A 22,045-nucleotide genomic window follows, 5' to 3' on the forward strand; every position below is an offset into this window, starting at 1 on the left:
CAGTATTTTGGGGCTCACAATTTATCCATCCCTTGTTTTAGCAAATTGTAATGAAGAATTAACTGTTTTAGCTCAGGTTTTGCACCAACCAGTGGTAATTCCTGAGAATACTCCAATGGCCAAGGCTATTGCTTTACCAACACACATCACAGAGCAAGTCATGGCTGTACAAGATCAGCAAGTGTTGTTTGAACAGATATGAACAGCAGATATGGAGACTGCTGTTTTTTGGATAAAGGATACTGGCTGTGATCAACCACAGAAAACCTGCAGCTTGACTTATAATAACAAAACAATAATTATAGGAAGGGGTTTCTTGTTGAGGAGCCTTGGAGGGGACTGACTGTGGAAGAGATTTTACAGCGACTTCTGTGAGCCAGAGAGAAGTTTGATAAGAGGGCCACGTTCACCCCTGAAAGAATTTTCTACTAAGGTCGTTGACACAGAAACCAAGAAAGAAAGAAGGATAAATAAGAGAAACCTGCAACTGCCTGTTCCAATGAGCACTTTGTTTGTCTGTCCTGACCAATGAGTAAAGTGTAAACTGATGAGTTTTGTAAGAACGTACAAAAAGCATGCAGGCTATAAGAAAAACAGTTTGAAGCCTGCTGAAAATGGAGTGCTGCTTTGTATTGTGACTGTCTCAACTATGACAACTGCCTAGAGGGGACTCACCCACAGAACATGAAGATGGTGCTGGAGGAGGGGTCGTGGGGCAGAGGCAGGGTCTGCTGCAGGCAGAGCTGCTCGCAGCCGCCGTTGAAGCCGTCGGAGCAGTCGATCCCTTTGGAGTAGTCGTAGCAGCCGGTGCCATCCTTCATGGGCCGCAGGTCCTCGGGGCACTGCAGAGAGACAGGGCACAGGAAAGGTCACCTGGGCATCCTCCCCGACCCTGGAGTCCCTGTCCCTCTCAGGGCACAGCCCATCCCAGAGCCAGTGCTGCTGAACTCCTTCTCCATCTGAAGGAGAGGAGTTTGTCCTGAGTGATGGATGGGGTAGCCCTGCATCACCTCTCACAGCCCTTGGGAAAGGGGCAAGGATTTGGTCTGCTGCCAATGCCTTCCGCCTCATCCTCCCTCTGGAAGAGGGTGAAATCCTTGGGGCAGAAAAACTACACAGCAATAAAGCCTTAAGCTAGCATAGGATAAAACTTCACAACCCTCTGTGTTTGCTCCCTGTTCCTCTGAAATGCAAAAAAATTCAGTGCAACCCAGAAATAAACACCTCAACACCTGGGACCAACCCAGAGAATCATCTCAGTGCTTGGGAATGACCTAGAAATCCATCTCAACTCGTGCCAGGCAGTCAGCAAGCATGGCCCTGGCATCATGCACAAAAGGATCCTGATGCCCGCTGTGGGCAGGACCAGCCCATGACAGAAGCAGGACTGGGGCAGCCAGGATGGCAGCCCAAGCTCATCAGTTTTCCACAGCTGAGGGAACCATGGCTCTAATTTCTAATTGCAGTTCCCCAGCTTGTTTTCCTTGCCCCAAAAGATAAAAGCCAGCAGATGGAAAATGCCATTGATAAATTGTCACCCAGATTAAAGCACACTCCCATTTTTGTTATTTATCCCTTTTCACCAAACAGACATGCACACAAACAACAACAAAAAGGCCAGTCCTTGAAAAAATAAATAAATCTTGTCTGGGAACAGCTCACAATTAAAAATGCATTATGGAATTTCTTGAAGATGAGTTAGACTGGAAACGGCATAGGTAGTGATGAAGGCAGTTTATAAATGGCCTCTGTCAAGCAGAAGAAAGGTTATAAAACCACTACACCTCATGCTTAAAAAAGAAAATCACTTTTCTATGTGAGCAAAATGCTGCACATATTAATAAAAGTTCAGGAGATCCTGGACCTTGCACTCACTAACACCAGCAGAGTCCTGATGGGAGATGGGCTCCTGAGCCTCGCTCACTCATGGCTATTTAAGAAGCAAACAGGGACAGCAGAAAGGGGCTTTAGGGACTCCTGGCCCACCCTGAGCCATCCCAGAATACTAGAATGTTTGGGTTGGAAGAGACCTCTCAAGACCATCCAGTGCCACCCCTGCCATGGCAGGGACACCTCCCACTGTCCCAGGCTTCTCCAAGCCCTGTCCACCCTGGCCTTGGGCACTGCCAGGGATCCAGGGGCAGCCACAGCTGCTCTGGGCAACCAGGACCAGGGCTTCCCCACCCTCACAGGGAAGAATTTCATCCTAACATCTAATTTAAACCTCCCTTCCTTCATTTTACAACCACCATACTTGTCCTACCCTGCTATAAGGTTCATCCCCATCTTTCTCTCCACCTCCTAGAAACCCTGTGCCACTTCCCTACAGCAGCAGCATCCAAACTGCTTCTGCCCCACCTGCAGCAACTGGGGTGTGTTGATCTCTGTGCCAGCTGTCCCTCAGATCCCTCACTGCCTCCTGTGCCCTCAGCTCTGAAGCTTGCAAACCTCAGCAGCATCCTTGGGGCACCGGGTTAGGCGAGAAGGGAAGGCACAAGGCTTGTCCATCCAAAGGGTCTTAGCAGCAAAGGGCTGGAATAGGATGGTGTCCATCTCTGCAGAGCAGGCAGGGTCCCAAAGACACAGCTCTGGAATTATCAGCAGAAAGCAGCAGAAGACTTGGGAGCAGGAGCCTTTCCAGATGCATACACAGAACAATGAAGGAGGAGAGGACACTGAGAACAATCTGTGCTTTCCACCACCCCAGAGCTGCCTGGGAAACAGCACCAGGATGAGAGTGTTTGTGAATCTGCAGATCCAGCTCTTATCTCCCGTGCTCTCCTCCTTGTCTGCTGTAAGAGCAGAGCTGTGCAAATTGGCAGAGAGGATCTCCCTGGAGGACACGGGGAGGTCTGGCTGCAAACAGCATCCCTGCTCACGGCACTGCATCTGCTCTGCTGCTCTCCCCACACCCACAGGGATGGGGGGCATGGCTCTGCTCAAGTTCCCTCTGGAGATCCTGTGGAATATTCCAGGGTGCTGAAAGCAACTGGATGGGACTGTAAGGCAGCAGGAGCTGCAGGACCACAGCCAGAGGATCAGTCATGGCTTTTCGGCGCTGTGACTTGGAATTCTTGCCTTGGCACAGATCCATGTGCTGAGCTCAGCACCTTCTCCAGCCCACAGAGGAAGAAGATGGCTCTTTCCCTGTGACTGGGTTAGTGGGTCAGCAAAACCCTCCCTCCCTTCGTCCTACTCTGCTTGAGGCCACCCTTGGGATATTCCTCCAGTTTTGGCTCTTAACCACCAAGAAACGTGCTTCCTTTCAGTTCATAATTATGCATCCTAATAGTCATTAATTACAGCCGGCAAATAGCTCAGCACAGCATTTGCAAAAGAAAGCGCTCCTGTCTCTCCACATCCATCCCTGCTCAGAGCAGAGCTGGTTCTCCAGTCAGCTGCTGTGCTGCAGCACGGGGCTCTCCAGGGACAGAAAGGGAAGCCAGGGAGCCAGCGTGAAACCTCGGGATGTGTCCCTGCCTAGGAGAGCCAGGGGAAGCAGCAAACTTGGCAATTAGTGCTGGCCAGGCAACACCAGCCTCTCCATGGAGGGTTTTGCGGGGATGAATAGGTGGATGAAGCAATTACTGAGCACAACAAATCACAGAATTGTTTGGGTGGGAGAGGACCTTAAAAATCAGCTCACCTCCCCTGCCATGGGCAGGGACGCCTCCCACTATCCCAGGTTGCTCCAAGCCCTGTCCAATCTGGCCTCGGATACTTCCTGGGGCAGCCACAGCTTCTATGGGCTTATAAATGTTTGTAACACACCTCTCTGCCCCTGGAGCAGAGGATTTCACATTGGGACGTCCCATCAATAGATCAGAGTGGGGAAAAACTGAAGTCCATTTCAGTGCAGCTATGTTCTTGCCCACAGGAGTGAGAAATGACCATGGAAACAGCCAGTTTGTGCTAATCCTGACTCCCTGGTGAATCAGCTTGGGCTTCTGGATGGGTTTGGAAAGCCAGCACTCACCCTTTATACACTGTGCTTTTATAAAGGAGCAGATCTGTTCTTGCTGACATTGATTTGCCTGGCTTGGGCAGCAGAGAACCAATAATTACGGTGAGTTTTAATCAATGCCCCATCAATTTAGGTGCAGTTCAATTTGCGATCTGCCTTGGCAGTGACACAGGACAGGGGGCTCTGTTGGAAAATGATTACAAAATCAATAAGAAACTCGGTCAATAACTCTGTCTGGGCGAGCACGGGTGGCACGTCCCACCCTGGTGGGAGGAAAGCTGGTGCCCCAGCAGGGCCTGGGCAAACACCTCTGCACACCCCTCATCCACACATGGATTTATTGAGCCACAGAAGCAAAGGGATCCCACACACTGTAACCCAGAGATTCAAAAGAAAAAGCAGTTTGTGCTTTACCATGTTAGACTCATATTGCATGCGTTCACTTCCAATTCCCAGCCCATCCTTTATCCATGGAGCTGACCAGGAAATATAGCTCAGAGCTTGGGAAAAGGGTCTGGTACTTAATCCATGCTATGGAGAGGAAAAGGAGGTGTAGGGGGAAGACTCCAGCTCATGGTCTGCTCAAAATCCAAGGAGAAGCTGTTACCATGCAAATATAATTCCACGCTCTCACAAATCCAGTTCATCTATGCAGAAGTGAACTGATTTCTCTGTGCCGACAGACAACCCTGAAAATTGCTCTTGGCATTGGAAAAGAAAACTTTCTTTTCTTGTTGTGTGTTAGCACTGATAACACAGGTCCTGAAGGCTAAAGATGACCCTCAGCTCCAATGTTCTGACCCTGCTGCTGCCAAGGGGTCTGAGAAGGAGCCACCAGCAGCTCCACATGGTTTGGCTGATGGCATAGTTGGACACCAGCCCATGCCCTCCCATCCCAGAGCACACATGTCCTTATTCCTGTGATTGCAGTCAGCAAATGAATTTTGAGTACTCACAGGGAATGGATGTGCTGAATAGGAAGTGCTATTTTTATCTGTTGTTTTGCAAAACAGGCTTTTTTTCGCTTTTAAATGACATCTCCAAGGTGACACAGAGTAGCAGATTTGGCAGGGCCTGCTGCCACGTGCCCACAGCCACCCCTGGGAAGACACCAGATCCAGCCTCACCCGTACACAGGGGCTGTGGTTTGGAACTACAAAATGGGATGTCTGTGCCCGCTGTGCCCACTGCTGTCACCCAGCACAGCGTGTGGCACCCTGTGGCCTCCTGCCACCAGGACTGGGCACAGCTCCTCTGCCCAGCAGCACCAGCAGCACCCCCGGCACGGCCAGGGCAAACACGACAGGAGGAGGATCACCTCTGGGGGAAGGAACACAACACACACCAGAACCTGTGTGAGACTGTGCCTTAGGAAAATAAATACCTGGACAAGTCCCCGCTCATGTAAAGTAAAAAAGGAGCCTTTGCTCACTTTCTTGTTTGCAAAGCTCATTAGCAGCAAGATGGGTGAGGGTCACTGGAAGTCAAATCATTACTGACACGGATCCCCCAGGTGGGAGCACATCCGCTCTCCTCCATCTGAGCTGCCTGCCAGAGCTGCTCAGCTCAGCTCAGCTCCTCTCCTCCATTATTAAGTTTAAAAACCAGAATACTTTATTAAGTGTTTCTGTAGAGAGTAAACTGCCCTTTTTGTTATTCCACTCTGTTTTCTCAACAACAGCAGCCTTCTAGCCAGAGCCTTCTGTGTCAGGTGCTGGAGGTGATGCTCTGGGTACAGATGAGAATATCCCCAGCTCTTAAAACCACAGAGGGAAGCTGCCACCAAACCCCACTCCCAGTGCTGCTCCAGGCACCTTTCTCATGCCTGGATGCCTCCAGAAGTGAGACCCCGGACCCCAGACTGCATCCCTAGCACTGCTGGCCTGAGGCAGCACAGCCTGCTGGTGGTTCAGTGCCACAGAGCACCAGGACCATTTCCAAAGGCCCTAATGACCCCCCTTTGTGCCGAGTCCTCAGCGAGGAACCTCCTCAGCATGAGACAAAAACATTAATCTGAGACACTGCTAAGGTACAAGCAAGTGCCAGCATTTTAATGAGCTCCTGTCTATGCACTGGCATGTGTTTATTTGCTTGTTGGAGCTCAGAAATGGTACAAATGCAGTAAACCCCTCTGTGTCCATATATATATATATATGTGTATATATGGACAATTCTAGCTTATTTTGCCTCGTTTTCTTGACTCAGAAGGCCCCTGGTGAGCAAAGCTCCTCAGCAGCAGCAGGACAGAGCGTGGCTGTATGCTGCTCAGTCTCTGTATGTGAGATTTATCCCTCCTCTAGCAATATTTTGATAAAACAGGGCCAAAATGCTGGTTGCTAAAGGGCTCTCCAGAGCCTCCTTAGGGCAGGGATGTCCCCACCAACCCCAGCTGTGGCAGAGTCCTTCCTGACACTCCACTGAGGGAGGAACATCCTTCCCAGAGGAGAACATTACAACAATTTTCTGAAATAACAGTCATTATCTTCCCACTCTTTCCCCCCCTCCCTCCTTTTCCCCTGCTTCCTTTTCCCTTTAAAGATCATCAATCATTATTTTAGCCTCAGAAAATCAAACCCATCTGTCTTGCAGGCTCCCAAGAACATGCTGCTTGTGCTTCTCAGCCTGGTCCCCCTGTGACAGTGGGATGGGGGATCCAGGGGGAGATGAGGCAGCATCTCCTCACCTCTGGCCAGCACTCCAGTGAACCCTCCCAGGCAAGTCACTCTGTGTATGTGTGCACCTCAGTCCCAAGAGGGAGGAATTTGCTTCAAGCAGCTGGTGGGATGCCTTGCAAGCAGGAAGAAGTGTTTCTGGAGCAAGGAAATCTGTTTCCCTTCCAGAAGTCACCACCAGCCCATTTTGGGGTGAGCTGGTATCTCCTGCCTGTCAGAACATTTTCATTCACAGCAGAAGCTGGCACCTCCAAAAATCTTCAGGAAAACAGAAATTCAATCCCTGCCCCACCTGACTCACCCATCAGGGTGTAGCCCAGCCACAACACTGCACATCAAATCCTACATCCCAAACCAATCCCACAGCCCCAAGCCAGCTGTGATCACAGCACACCAAGCATCCCAGCCTGGTGAGGAGCAGAGGGGCACTGGCCAAGCCCTCAAGGAACGCTGCTGAAGAAGCCACTGCTGGACAAAACAGGGCTTTTATCATCCAAACCACTCCTTCCCTATGCAGGCAGAGACCTCCAGCTCACCTTGGTGCTTCCTGAGCTATTCCCCTTGCTTTTAAACCAGCCACCCCTTGCCCACGAGGTGCAAACCCCCTCTGAAAGCAAAGGCAGGTGGGTGGTTTGCTCCCACCCACCACCAGCCCTGACCCCAACAGCCTCCTCCTCTTTCCTCCTCAAATCCCATTTTCAGCACAGGTATTTACCTGGATTAACAAGATAAAATCCAAAACCACAGGTTCCTTGGAAGGGGGCTTGCTGTTGAGCTCAGGGGGCTTCTGCTTCCAACCACAATGTACAAAAGGAGTCAGCTCCTGCTCCAGGGAGCCAGTGACACTTTAAAGGAATTAGGAGAGACTGGTTTCCTCATCTTCCCTCCTGGTGTGTGCATCTCTCCCATAATTAGCTAGGTGCCTCTCAAGGCAGGGACGGGTAAGTTTTTATTTTTCAATGAACAATTGTCTGTCAGAAAAATGCAGATGTGATGAAGCTTAAGTGCTTTGTGGGATTCCATCAATTACATCTCAAAACTCATTGGGAAATTAGGAGAGCATTTAATTTTGACAAGGTTGAAATGTTTTGGTTTCCATCATCTAATTTTGTTTTTATTTCAGGCTGTACACTGGGATAAAGCAATATAAAACAAAGCTCCAGATGATAATGGTGGAATTAAACATTTCCCTCTCCTTTATAGAAAGGAAATGTTTTAAACCAAAGTACTTTTAAATTTTCATGGATGTAAGGCCTTTCTGCACAGCATTTTGGTTTGGGCTGAAACTCCCAATCACCCCATTTCCCCCCAGGAAAAAGAGTTCTCAGCATCACCCACATAGTTTCAAAGCATCTCTCTATGTCCCTAAGCCACCTTTGGGTGTCTTCCCTAAATGTCTGCCATGCAAAACCATGACACTTGTGCTGGAAGGAGGAGATGAAAGCAGGAACACTGCTCTGCTCCTTGATTTCTAATCCCATTTCTCCCCAAAATGGTTACACTCCTAAATGAAGCCATTTCTCTGCCACACTCTGCAGCAGTGAGGAACAGCCCATCATTCTGAGCTGGTAGAGAGCAAGAGAAGGATTAGCCCCAAACAAGCTAAGGCTTATATGCCTGTGTGGACCATGCCAAATTTCTCCTCCTTCTGTGTCTAAAGAGGCTGGGATCAGCACCACAGCAGTGTCACTGCAGGCCACAACTTCATTAAGTGACTCTCTGGTGGATGTTCTCCCTCCTGCATCCTGCTGAGCCAAATTCCCTCCTTTGTGATGGGCTGACCCTGCCATGGCAGGGAGGAACAGCTCAGGTCATTCTTGTAGGCTAACAACACTGTTTTCTTGCTCAGACTAGAAATAAATCCCTGCCAGAGGCACCTGAGCCTGTGAGGATGAGCAGGGTTTCATGTCTGTGCAGAACAGCAGCACCCAGTGCCCAGGCTGGGCAAGGCTCTGCCAGCTCTTGCCAACACCTCTTCCCAGGTGGGATGGCTCCTGGAGCACAGCCCTGCTTTATCCCTTCCACATCCACCTGCAACTTCCCTGGCTCCTGGAGCACTCTAATGTGACTTAAGGAACTAACTCACCAACCTCTGCAGGCACACAGATGCTGCAGAACCAGCAGCCCACACCACCTGTCCCCCTACTGCAGTCAGGCTCCCACACCTTAAACAAACAAGGGACTAATTCTGGTAATTCTTGGCCCAGAACCCCAAGCTGCCCTCCTCACCCCCAGTGAGGCAGCTCATGCCCTTCTGCTTCTCCAGGTGGTCCTCACAGTGAGGAGACCCCATCCTGGAGGCACCATGGGGCTCAGACACCTGGGCCTGCTGCTGCCTCCTCCTGCAGTGATGCTGAGGATGCCAAAATGCACTGGGAAAGAATAGAGTGCCTCCTTGCCCAGCTCATGTGCTAAGACAAAAGCTCCCACTCCTTTGGGAGAAACAAAAAAAAACAAAACAAAAAAAAAAAAAAAAACACAAAAAAAACCCCCAAAAAAAACCACCGTCCTTTGGGAGAAACCAAAAAAAACAAAAAAAAAAAAAACAAAACAAACAAACAAAAAAAAAACAAAAAACAAAAAAAAAACCCCAACAGCTCACCCTTTTTATTTTCAGTAAGGCTGCAGTCCTGCCTTTCTAGGCTCAAAAATGCACCTGGTCATGGGGCAGTACATGCAAGCACCCGCTCTGCTCCTCAGGTGGGTGAGAGGACTGGCACCAGGGAGCAAAGCCAATCTGAGAGACAGCTGGGGAAACCTGAATTTCAGCCATGATGCAGGTGTTTCCTTCCGTCTCTCAGGGCCAATTCACAGGTTTTCATCTCAAATTATAAATCACCAACACACGAGGGTTAAGCATTTTCCCTCCTTCAGCATCCTCCCTCCAGGCTGTGCAGCTACCACAGTGCCAGCAGAAAAGATCAGCAATATTTCCTTTATAGGATATAGTCTGAATTATTCCTCTAGAACACTTTCTCCTGGTTTGCTGTGATCCCTGCAAGATGGTGCAAAACACACACAGGACTCAACATGCAGAATCACTGGGTTCAGAGAAATTCACTGGGATTTTGTTTGCTTGGGAAATTCCCACAGCTTGACCAGATCCATCAGCAGTTCCAGAGTGCAGCAAGAAAAAGCAGCATGGAAGCAGGTTTTCTAGAGCTTGAGGGCTGTTTGGTTATGTTAATGCTCAAACACAAGGCTCCAGATAGCGATGCCAAGGTCTTGGCAAGGTTGCAGCTGATAATTCTTAAAATTACCTAAATAAAAAAAAGGCCTCCGATAAGAAAAGAACTGCAGAAACCCTTTATGCACTCATGCCATCTACTGGGTACACACAAAACCAGCAGAAAACCATGAGATGGGGGGAAAAAGGGATCCCATTGGGGTGGGCAGGTGGGGAGCTGCCACCCCTGAGGGTGGGAACCCTGCTGGAGAGGCTTTAGGGTTTCAGGTGATGCCTAAAAAGGAGGATTTTAACTGAGCAAAGTGACTCACTCATTCCTCCCCATCATCAGCCCAAGGAGACTCAGCCAGGCTCCAGCACGAGCTGCGAGCAATCCACCCTCAACTTTTTAACCAAGACCTTTTAAGGCCAAACAATTAGATAATGGCAGAGCCCACACCACTAAAATCCCAGAGATAAATGCATCCCAGTCCCCGCAGAATTACTGGAAGCCATATTAAGGGCATGAAGGAACTGGTAACAGATGATGATTGTACATAAAAGGAATAAGAAATCTTTGAGATTTGTGCTGCTCCCTGGTTGAGCCACTCGGCTCCAGCTCTGTGGTGTATTAATTGCTTACAAGGCTGCATGTATATTTTATGCTCAGTACCTGCCTGGAACATTTGTTGGATTTAGCCTTGATTGATGAACCACTGATTATATACTTCTGTGGTCCTCAGCAAATTAATAAACTGTTGACTGGTAGAGATTAACAACATGTCATGATTTGTGAATCTGTGTCCAGAGTAAAGCTGGAGCAAACCTAGTGCTAAAATTAGTAGGCAAATGCTCCCTGAACTCTATAAAAAGGGGATAGCTTAATTAAATTACATCCCGATATTGCCCATAGCACTTACCAAATTGGCAAATTGAGTTCACAGCAGTTCAGCTTCAAAACTAACTGACATCCCTGAAAATTTGCAGCACATGACCCCATCCCTTCTTGCACTGGAAGCCCAGCTCACACCCAGCAGGCACCAGCAGCAGGAGTGGGATGAGGAGGGGCAGCACAGGAGTGGGCAAAGAAAGTACCAGAATGCCTCAAACTGAACCTGTGTGAGCTCTGAGGCTCCACTCCCAGCCCCTCTGATCCCTCTCAGCACCACGCTGGGGGCAGTGCTGCCAGCCCATCCATTAGGCTTTTCCCTGGCCAATGGGCATGGTGCATGGTCAGAAACATGGGGACAGCTCCTTCCACACCTCTCCTCTCTCCCCTCCTTTGCCAGGGACTGACAACAGGTGATGAGAATAAAACACTGCACAGGGTTGGGAGAGCTGGGAAGCAGCATGGGCTGGTGTCAGTCCACAGGGAAGCAGGGAGACAAGGGCTGGGATGCAGTGTCTGTCCCCACACTCCCCCTGGGCAGCTCAGCTCTGCTGTCCTCAGGCTGGCACTGGGGAGCTTCACCCCAAGACTGGGAGCTCTGGAGAGGGACAGAGCAGCCTCATGCTCCCACAGAGGGGAGAAAAAGGAGTGAAGAGCACAGTGGGGAGAGACAGTCTCCCGTCCCCATGGGATGCACGGCCCCAGGAGCCTGCTGTGATGTGTAGCATGGGGGTTCCTGTGGTCCCCAAGTGTCACCTCTCAGCCACAGCTCTCGGGGAGGGGATGCCCTCCAGGAAAATGCTCCTGCTGCTCCTCCCTTTTCCCCTCCATTCTCTTTACACACAGATTCAGTCAGGCATTACAGAAGCTGGGGTCTGTTTTCCCCAGGTGACACGGTTTTCCTTTTCTGCCTCTCCACATGCCAGCACTAGGGCTGTAATTTATTGACAATTTCTATCCTAATATATCCTGACTTTAAAAAGAGGCACCACTTCCCAGAGGCGTGAGGTGATCAGAGCCCTGATTGCTTCTGACAGTGCCTGGGCAAAGATGTTGGCATTCAGAGCAAAATAACACCCTAAAAAAGGAGGAAAACGCCCCAAAAAAACTAGAAAGGCAGTTGTTCCCTGGAAGAAGGGGGCAAAGAAAAAAATGGCAATGGAAAAAGAAAGGAGGAAGGGGAGAGAGCAGCAAGGGGGAGATGGCACCAGGTTGCTGGTGACACATCAGACTGTCATGCTAAATGGCCTTAACAAGCAACCTGAGAAGGGGATAATGAAAACACCTCCCCCAGGGACAGCACGGCTCCAGCCTGACCTTTCCCAGCTGCCGTGTACAAACATCTTCAATAAATAAAGAGACACTTACCTCCTGTCTCTGCTGAGACAGGAGGGATGTGGTGAGGGGCCCTGCCTGCAGTGAGGTGAGGGGTTCCAGGGGTTTAGGAGCAATGAATGTGTGGTGGAGGGGCTGGCGGAGGGGGTGACAGCTCTGGACCCCCTCGGGGGTCACCACGGTTTCCTGGCAGGCAGAGCCTTCAACAACAGGCACAAAGGGATGCTCCAGGTTTGCCCTGCTTCCCAAGGCTCTGTCCTGTGTCTCTGCACGTCATCCTGGATTCACACAGGCTCCTCAGGCAGGGAAAGGATGACTTTGATGTCTGGGTGAGGTGCTGAGCTCTGCTGCTCCCAGCTGGAAGCACAACAAAACCCCTCTGGGCATTGGTGCCGGGAACACCTCCCTGGAACTGTTCACAGCCAGGCTGCACTGGGCTCTGGGTAACCTGGTCCAGTGGAAAGTGTCCCTGCCCACGGCAGGGCTTAGGACAAGATGACCTTTAAGGTCCTTTCAAACTCAAACCCTTCTAGGATTCTAAGATTCAGAGCCACGGCCCAAAACTAATGGTCTGGGGTCTAGGAGATCTTCTGGACTCTGCAAAACCTGGGACTCAGTAGATTGTTTGGTAAGACATCAGCATGTTCAGAAACAAGTCAAGACTCTGAGGGTGTCAGAGATGCCCAGAGATGGATATGATGGGGGGATGCTCCATCTTTCTTCTCACTGGGAAGCACAAAGCAGGAGAAAAAGCAAGGCAGCTTTCCATCCCTGCTCCTTGACAAGCAGGAAAATGACCACCAGCCTCAATATTTTTTTTTTCTTTCATTTGCTCATCTGGGCACCTGGGCTGCTTCCCTGGAATCCTTAAGGCATTTGTGCTTTGCCATGAAGGCCCCAGGACTGGGGGAAGTCCACCTCCAGCCCACACATCCCCTCAGCCACAGGAAGCAGGAGCAGGTCACATCTCCCTCTGGCTTGTCTCCAAACCAGAGGACAGCCCTGAGAACCCCACAGCCCCAGTACCAACCCCACAGCCCCAGTATGTACCTCAAAGCCCCAGTACTTACACCAGAGCCCCAACACCAACCCTATAGCCTCAGTACTCACCCCACACCCCCAGCACCTACCCCACAGCTGCAGCACCTACCCTACAGCCCCAGTATAAACCCCACAGCCCCAGCACCTCCCCCACGGCCCCAGCACCTCCCCCACGGCCCCAGCACCTCCCCCACGGCCCCAGCACCTCCCCCACGGCCCCAGCACCTCCCCCACGGCCCCAGCACCTCCCCCACGGCCCCAGCACCTCCCCCACGGCCCCAGCACCTCCCCCACGGCCCCAGCACCTCCCCCACGGCCCCAGCACCTCCCCCACGGCCCCAGCACCTCCCCCACGGCCCCAGCACCTACCCCACAGCCCCAGCACCTACCCCACGGCCCCAGCACCTCCCCCATGGCCCCAGCACGTACCACACAGCCCGTGGAGTCCACCTTGCGGTCCGACACGCACTTGAAGTTGCGGGTGCAGCCGCCGTTGTTGCGGGAGCAGTCGCGGACGGGCCCGAAGGAGGAGAGCAAGTCATTGATGGTTTCGAAGTAGGTGGACAGCATCGCTTCTTCCCTTGGAGAGAAAAGGCACCGTTAGGGCTGGCAGGGAGCTGGCAGGGCACGGGCACAGGCAGGGCAATGCACAGAGAGCTGCTCTGGCAAAATCCCTGATTAGAGATACCAAGGCAAAGGAGACATCCCAAGGAAATGAGGGGTTTGTGATTATGCTCTACAATAAATTTGCTGCATAACTCTGGCATCCTTCACAGAATCAACCAGTCATGGGGTTTCAAAGATACTATCCACCAGTTTTACGCAAACTAGCAACCAGGAGATGCTTTATTAGTAGACTGGGGCTGGGTGTGAATCCAACCCTACGCTGGACAACAGCAAATTCAGAGCCATAAAACTCTTACTGAATGTTTCACAGCTGGGCCAAACCTCCCTGAGCATCCACACCCTGTCCACCCCAGGGACACTGCCAAATCTGGAAAGACACATGGAACGTGCCTTTGTGCTTGCTGGGATGTGGATGTGGAACAGATAATGCAGGGATGGGTGCAGGCACAGCTCTGCTGCTCTGCTCCAGCCCACAATGGGCAAAACCCCAGGCACTGCTGTGCTGTGAAACCCCTCAAGCAAGAAGCAGGAGCACCCAGGAATAATTCCAAGGCCATGTGAAGCCTTGGGAAGCTCCCAGCCCTGCCTCTCAGAGCTGCACACGCAGCAGATTTTGCCTGTGACAAAGCATTCAGGCACTCTGCCTTCTGCTGGATTCCTGCAAAAGGAACACACATGCTTGTCAAGAGCTTTAAGCATCTCCAAGATATTTTTCATCTTCAAAGAACAGTTTATATGTTAACCAATACCCACAATGCATCCTGGGCAACAGAACTCATCACCTGACAGGAGAGAGACAAAGTGATCAGAGAGAGAGGAAGGTCACAGAACAAGTCACTGATAGTGACAGACTTGACCTCCACAGGCTGTTTATTAGATCTTTACCCACAGGAGGCTGCAAATTAACCCTGATCCCTCCGACCTCAATACCCCTGAGGCAGTGCTGGGAGTCACAGCATGGTTTATTCTCCTTGAGCCTCTCTCCTGCTTGGCCATCAGCACAATGACCCAATGCCCTGCTCTGCTGTCTCTTTTTTGGGGGGTTTAATGTGAAAACAATCTGCTTGGCAATGAAACAGCAGTAGAGGAATATTCATCAGCCCTGGAGGGCCAGGGTGGTGCTGCCTGGAAGCAGCCCTGCATTCTCTATCAGCAGAGGGCCCCTGAGCTCACACGCTGTCACACTCACGCACACAGCCCTGCCAACACCGAGCGCTCAAGAAATCATGAGTCAGGCATTAAAAAAGAATATAATGCAACTGGCACCAAAATGATGAGATTTTAAAAATAAATCAATTGCTGCACTGTTTTGGGTAGGTTGTTTTTTGGGGTTTTTTTTGTTATATTTTCCTCGCCTAAATTTGCTTTAGGGTATAATCAAGCTTTTCCCTGCAAACTCAAGGGCTAGAAACTCCTCAGAGACCAAACCCAAATAAAGCCCTATGCAGTATTGACATCGTGATTTTTTTTTAGATTCAGGATTTCAAGGCAATCCCAGGACTCCAAAAGCTGGGACTGTCAATAAGAAAAACACCACTAAAAGCAGTGAGAAATATTAAATTGGCACATCCCCATGGGCTGGGGTGGATGAGTTATCTCAGCACTGGGGCAGCTCTGTGTTCACTGTGGTGTCCCACATAGCAAACTCATGTCTGTGCTGCCAGCTCTCACCCCAATTAATGCTTCCCAATTAACTTTTCACTTGTAGCAATCAAGCTCCTGATATTCTCCCTTTCTTGGCCCACCTCCTAGATTTTCCAGCATATTTGGAGAAGAATCTCCCTCTGTCCTTTCTTGGTCATGTTTCAAATATCTTTAGAGGCCGTTTTCTATTAGCACTCTGTTCCCTCCAGGATCTGCAGCTCCTCTGCAATGAGGGAATGAGAAAGGCAGGATATATTAGATCAGGGCACATATTTCTGCTGGAGAGATGGGGGGAAGGAAGGGGATATTATTTACTAACTAAACCCACTGTTTATTAATGTAGGGAGGATTATTTTTAAAAAGCCCAAACCAACAAACCGTGACAGCTCCTCCGCCACCCACCCCAAAAAGCTCAGCCCCATCTGGTCCTCCCAGGGGGTTTCTCATCGTGGGTGGACAGCAAGGAGAACCATGCTCCCATCCTCCCTCCTGGCTTTCCACTGAGCCACCAAACAACCCACATGCCTGGAAGGAGAAGGTGAGGAGCTACAGCTGCTCTGGGTGGTGGAAAGAAGATTCTGGGGCTGGGCCCTTGCACAGGATTGCTCCAGAGAGACAGAATTCTGTCAGGAGACATCGGCTCATCCCACATGGCACCAAGCTGGGGTGGCAAGGGCAGCTTGTCATGCTTTAATTAAAACTTGGAAGCACAAAGCACCTCCTGCCCTTGGGAGGGCTGAGGATGGGAATGGGAAACTCGTGCTCCAAAGCCTGGCATAATGGATGACCCCTGCCAAAGCCCAGGAAGGGCTGGCAAGCTGGAATGAGCCATTAAGCACATTAAAATATTAACCTCGCTGGGAAGTGTTCAGGTGTCACCTGTGAGAGGAGCAGGGTGAGGGCAGACGCTCTGCACGATCAGTTCTGCGTGGCCATCGTTCCATTAGAGGAGCTTCACTTCAACACACAGCCCCGACAGGGATGGCAGCTCATGAGAGCCTGATGTGATGCTCAGAGCAAGCTGGGAGCAAACTTCACTTTGATCTGCCTCTGGAGGGGCTGCAGGAGCCTGGATCAGTGCAGGCAGGTGCCCCTGGCACTGCCAGCCTCAGCAGCTCCTGTCAGTTTTGGGAGTGAAGAGCAGTCATTAATTACCTGCCCTCTGCAGTGACACGTGGCACGGAGCAGATCACTTTCCACCCACACAGCTCTGCCAGGGACCCCTGCCTGTCCTTCCCTGCCCACCGTATGGGGCTCCTGCTCTCACATTCCAGAGCCAGCCCTGGAGAGAAAGCAGAGCCCACAAGGGAGGGGACACTTGGGGAGCGATGGCAGCATCTGGCCACCACTGCAGGGAGCCCCTGGGGACAGCCAGCCCCACCACTGCCCGGGTGCCACATCAGACCAGCCCTGATGGATGAATCACTTGCCCTGCAGTAACAAGCTGCCTGCAAAAGAACAGCTCTTGTTCTCCATCTCCTCCTGCTGGATTTCAGTGAGTAAGCCCTGGATCTGTTCTGACAGGATGGGATGGAGAAGGACAGGCTCCGTGTCCTGAGTGCATCAAAGAGCCAGGGAAGCTGCTGGCGGCCCTGCTGGACCCAGGTGCCAAAGCCCCAGGGAGTAGGCAGGGCTCAGCACCTGGGGCACTGGGAGGATGGGGAAATCCATCAGTGACCCGAAGCCAGGTGCTGCCAAAAAGGCCATTTTGGAGAGAGTGACCTAATGTCTGGTGCCAGATCCTCTCCACAAGCCCATGAACATCTACGAACACACACCCACACACACACTTCTTTAACTCTCCAGCTCTCCCAAAGACACCTGCAGACACCCAAATGATACTGTTATAAATTAAACACACTCCCCTCCCTGCCAGGACCATCTGAACACACACCCAGCATCAGTAAAACCCAATTTTTTATCAACATCTTGTGGCATAAATGTCCAGCATGGTGCAGCACAGCAGGGCTCCCCTCCTGACTCTGCTCCCATGGTGCAGACCATGGCACCCATCCTCACACAGCCCCATTCCACCTCCCATATCACCTGCACTCGCCTGGATTCCCTCAAAACCACTTTTTTGCACTCCCTCCCTTTGTTCCAGGTCTCATTAATGAAGCAGATTCACTGACAAATACCGCTGGGGGTTATTTATTCATGAAATACCAACACCAAGCAATTCTCACAGCCTCCAAAGCATTCATCCCAGAATAAGCTCCAGAGCTTTGCAGTGGGCTCTTCTCTCCAGCTCATCCTGAAGGGGATTAGTGGGTGTTATTCAACTCTGCTGCCCCTTTTTATTGCCTGCTAATGGTTAAAGACTTCAGTGCCTTACAAAGTTCACCATCGATGAGAAAAATAAAGAAAAGAATGTGAGCTGGAGACTAAGCCAGTGCCATCTGCTCCCTGAGCTGGGTTTGGAGAGGGATCAGGGTGGGAACTTGAGGTTCAGGAGTTTCTAGAGACAGGCTCACTGGCACCACAGCGTGTGATGCTGTGTCACCTGCAGCTTCACCCAGAACTGCCCAGCACAGCCCAGCCAGGAGGGCTCATGCCCAGCACCTCGTGCTGTTTCCTGATTCTATTGAGCAGGGAACTTCAGAGCTGCTGCACTTGCAAACCAGGACAGAGCAATTTTCACCCAGATTCTGCATTTTTCAGCCCAGCTGCTGCTTGTCTGAGCAGTTCTGAGCAGCTCTCCCACGATGCCCTGGAAAATTCATCACAGAAATGAGCATGGAGGGTGAGCAACACATGGATCCCAGCTGAGGGTGTACTGCAACTCATAATCACATTTTTTAAAAATTATATATAACCACTAAAACCCCAAGCTGCAGCTGCAAAGCCCAGATTCAGAAGTAAAGAATTGATCAGCACATGGGACTGGGACCTTGGCTGCAAGTGGAGCCTTTGGGAGCCCTTGGTGCCATCACCTGCAGCCCCAGCACCACACTCAGCACATGGCATTCCTGCCCTCAGCAAAGGCAGAGCCACCCCTTCCCCAGGGAGTCCCCTCCCAGGACCCCTGTGTGTCACAAACATTCATTTTTACTTTCAGCTTCTGTACACTGGGGGTGATGATTTTCTTCACATTTTAGACAGGCAGCCAAGGCAACAAGAGAAGAGGATGGAAAGTGCTCACCGCTGCTGGATGGCCAACCGAAGATCCTTTCCAAGTTATTTTTAGTATTTCTAGCACTTCCCACACTCACACTACAATTCCAGCTGAGCCTGATGCACTACAGGCTCAGCTGTTCCATACTGAGAGCCATGCAGTTAAACACCCAAATTATAATGGGCATACAATAAATGATTCCCTGAGAAAAGTGGTCTCCAATATAAATGCAACAGAATGTTTTCTTCTGGGATTCCACCCCTTCAATTTTTATTCTGCCTGCAGCAAGGGACCATTCTCTCTACAGTCCTTTCCTGCATCCCTACAACATTTAATCATGGATCACAGAGTGGTTTGGGTTGGAAAGGACCTTAAAGCTCACCTCATCCCACCCCTGCCATGGCAGGGACACCTCCCACTGTCCCAGGCTGCTCCCAGCCCTGTCCAGCCTGGCCTTGGGCACTGCCAGGGATCCAGGGGCAGCCACAGCTGCTCTGGGCACCCTGTGCCAGGGCCTGCCCACCCTCACAGGGAAGGATTTCTTCCTGATATCCATTTCTGTGGAAAATGCGGCACCCATCTCCTACAGCACTGAATCACGAGCCAAGCAGGTCCATTCCCACACTGACCAGGCTGGAATGCTCTGGAAAAGTTCATGTCCATCCCCAGCATTGAAGGAGCTCATGAGGTGGTGGCAGCTTCTCACGTGGGGACTTCACAGCCTGAAACCTTGGCATGCTGTCTTTAACCTTGGCTCCTGTCTTTAACCAGGTGTCCCAGTGCTGTGCCTGCATCAGATTTATTATTTCATGTAGGAAAAAAGTGATTTTCTGCCCAGTACACCGACAACCACTTTTCAGCCACTTTAATAGTGCTGGAAGTTTTGAAGAAAAACCACTATCCAGGTCCTCAGCTGGGAGAAATCATCCTCACTTGAGTGACACTGGAGAAGGCATTTCAACGGTGCTGTGCTGACATTCCACAGCTGATGAGCTGCTTGCTATAAATTTTCTGGGTAGTCTCGCTTCTTGTGGCAATACTATAATAAACACTTGCAAAAACGCTCTCCCAAAAACCTTGAGGTTGAAAGTGTGAAAAATTCCCCACCAAGCATCAATAATTTGCTGGAGATTCAATAAAACCACCCCTCCACTGGAGCGTTCTGAAGCTCACTTCTGCAAGCAAAGGACCAGGAATTTAATTACAGCAAAGCAAAGCAAAAACAAACACACTGGGACAAAAATGAGCTGGGAAAGGACATCCCAAAGGATGTTGGGGTTCACAAGGACCCTGCACCTCACTGCAGACCCCTCAGAGCCAGCACAGCTCTGCCATATGAAGGACCAGGGTATCACAGACGAATTAAATTAGATAGTTTTAATTCTGAGTATTTTTCTTGCTTCAGGGAAGGTTGTGGCTGCAGTTTCAACCCTGCACAAGCCAAAGGAAATGCAGGAGGTGCTGGCTCAGTCTCCCAGGCAACATCAGTGCTGGGAGGGTTAAGAAAAGGCACATGAGCCTTAAGAGGGATGGCAAAGCACAGTCAGGAAGTGTGCTGGGAATTACCTGTGCTGGTACCTGCTGCGGTCTGTAACCCATCCCAAATTCAGCAGGATGCACTCCCAGTGTGCTGGATGCTCCTGTGTGCCAGGAACCTCGGCAGCAAAGTGTGGGATGGGATGGGATGGGATGGGATGGGACGGGAGCTTGGAGCACTGCAGGTGCTCTCACTGGGACAGAAATCCCACAGCAAGCGCCTGGGGACACCAGCCAGGAGGAAACCCAGCACTGCCAAGCATTGTGTCCCCCCTGACCACCCCAGCAGATACGATGGGCACTGCCAGGGAGACATCCAGTACCATCAGGCATGCCAAGAACAGAGCCATCACACTGGCCTGGCACACAGAAAAGGTGCAATGCATGAAATTATTGGTGAAGCCAGGACAACCTTAATGCAGTCTCCAGTAATTCTGCCTTTGATGAGGGTGTTGACTCCAAGACCACATCCAGGAGGGTTATCCTAAGGACTTACCTCTCCCCAAAAGCCAAAGGTGATGGTGCCAGGCTGCAGCCAGGAGCCCTGGGATGCCTGAAACAGTCCAGAGCTGTTTAGGCATCCCAAAACCCACCCCTGGGTTCCTGCAAACATCCACAGCTTCTCAGCCCCCTGCAAATGACTTCCTCTGCAGCTTCTCAGTGTCTTGTTTTCTCTGCCTTGGAGGACACATAGCTCCTACTTTATTGTACTCTATCCAGGCGCTGTTCTGCATACACAATTACTTAGCTCCTCGTGGCTTGCTTACGCTTTACTCAACACCAAGAAGCAGCAGTATTTCACAACAAATAAAGTGATTAAGTTCCCAATCTCCCTGTTATCATTCCCATTTTACAGACAGGGAGCCAAGGCACAGGCACAGTGATGTAAAAAAACATCCACTCGGTTACATGCACCAAATCTGAGACATTTAGATGTGATTTTTCAGAGTGCTTAGCATTAAATGACACTTTCCCTGCTCAAAGTACAGCTCTCATTGACTTCAGCTGAAGTTTTTACAGCTTCACATTAATGCAGATCATTCCCAGAGCAGGTTCATCAGCTGTGCTGAGCGAGGCAAAGGTGAAAAACTAGGATATGATCATGCCATTAAAGATGATTCTATAATGCATATGCACGGAGGGGCTGCCTGAAGGCTGCACAGCAAACCGACCCTGCCACTTCCAGCTCTGGAGCTCTGCAAACTTGGCAACATTTGCTAAAGAGGAGATGGTGGGGGTTTCACTCTGGTCAGGGAGGAAGGTGTTCAGCCTGGACAAAGCGGGAATTTTCCAGCAGCAGCCGCAGGACACAGCATCACTGCACCTTTGGTGGGCAGAGCTCTCCCTGGGGCAACATCACCTGGGCAGGCTCTTCCCGCCCTCTCACTGCTTATCCAGTATGTCCCATTCCTCCCCCCCATTCTCCCAGCTCCCCCACCAGCCCAAAACTCTGTGTTTTTGGCCAGCTGCTGTCTCTGTGCTCAGGGATGGATGATTGCTTCTGGCTTTCATGGCTGAAACCAAACAAGGCTTCATGCTGTGTGCAGCAATTCAAAACGCAAGTTTTTCAAAAAGCACTTCTGAGCTGGACAAATTAAGGCAATTCTTCAACTCTGAAAGAAAGACCCTCCACAAAATGCCTGCCTTAATCCTCTGCAACAGTGTTGCCTGGGGGGGAGAAACAGAAATCTTAGAAAAAACAAGCAATCAAGCAAAAGGGAGACAGAAGGCCTGAGATTTCTCACCCTAAATTATTACAGGCTGAAAACATCATGATGTGGGTCAGGCTACTCCAGTACCAGGCAGTGATTGCAGCCCTGCCTAGGCAGGTTCAAATAAACACAGATTCACGTGGAATCCATGTGACATGGCCAAAAAAAATGTAATTAATGGCAAAATTGCCATTAAACTCATAGTTGTGAGGAGCTCTGGGCATCTCCTCACCACCTCACCTGTATCCACTCCCAACATGGGAGGTCACCTGCTGGAGAGAACAGGACCCAGCCACCCTCCCCCTGTCTCTGCCCTTCCAAGCCATCAGCAAACCAAGATTTCA

At 50.7% G+C, this 22,045-nt stretch overlaps 1 protein-coding gene across 1 annotated transcript in view; it reads right to left on the minus strand.

Moving 5' to 3' along the window:
* The window catches only part of ASTN2 (astrotactin 2), a 264,180-nt gene that overhangs the window by 135,869 nt on the left and 106,266 nt on the right, over nucleotides 1–22,045 (minus strand). Inside the window, exons 10-11 of the mRNA XM_041475041.1 lie at nucleotides 13,497–13,647; nucleotides 676–842 (exon numbers count right to left, since the gene is read on the minus strand). Of these exons, the coding sequence (XP_041330975.1) occupies nucleotides 676–842; nucleotides 13,497–13,647 (318 nt within the window). The remainder of the gene's footprint in view (nucleotides 1–675; nucleotides 843–13,496; nucleotides 13,648–22,045) is intronic.

This window comes from Pyrgilauda ruficollis, unplaced genomic scaffold, assembly GCF_017590135.1.
Source record: "Pyrgilauda ruficollis isolate IOZ18807 unplaced genomic scaffold, ASM1759013v1 scaffold34, whole genome shotgun sequence".
In the NCBI taxonomy this organism is placed as follows: Eukaryota; Metazoa; Chordata; class Aves; order Passeriformes; family Passeridae; genus Pyrgilauda; species Pyrgilauda ruficollis.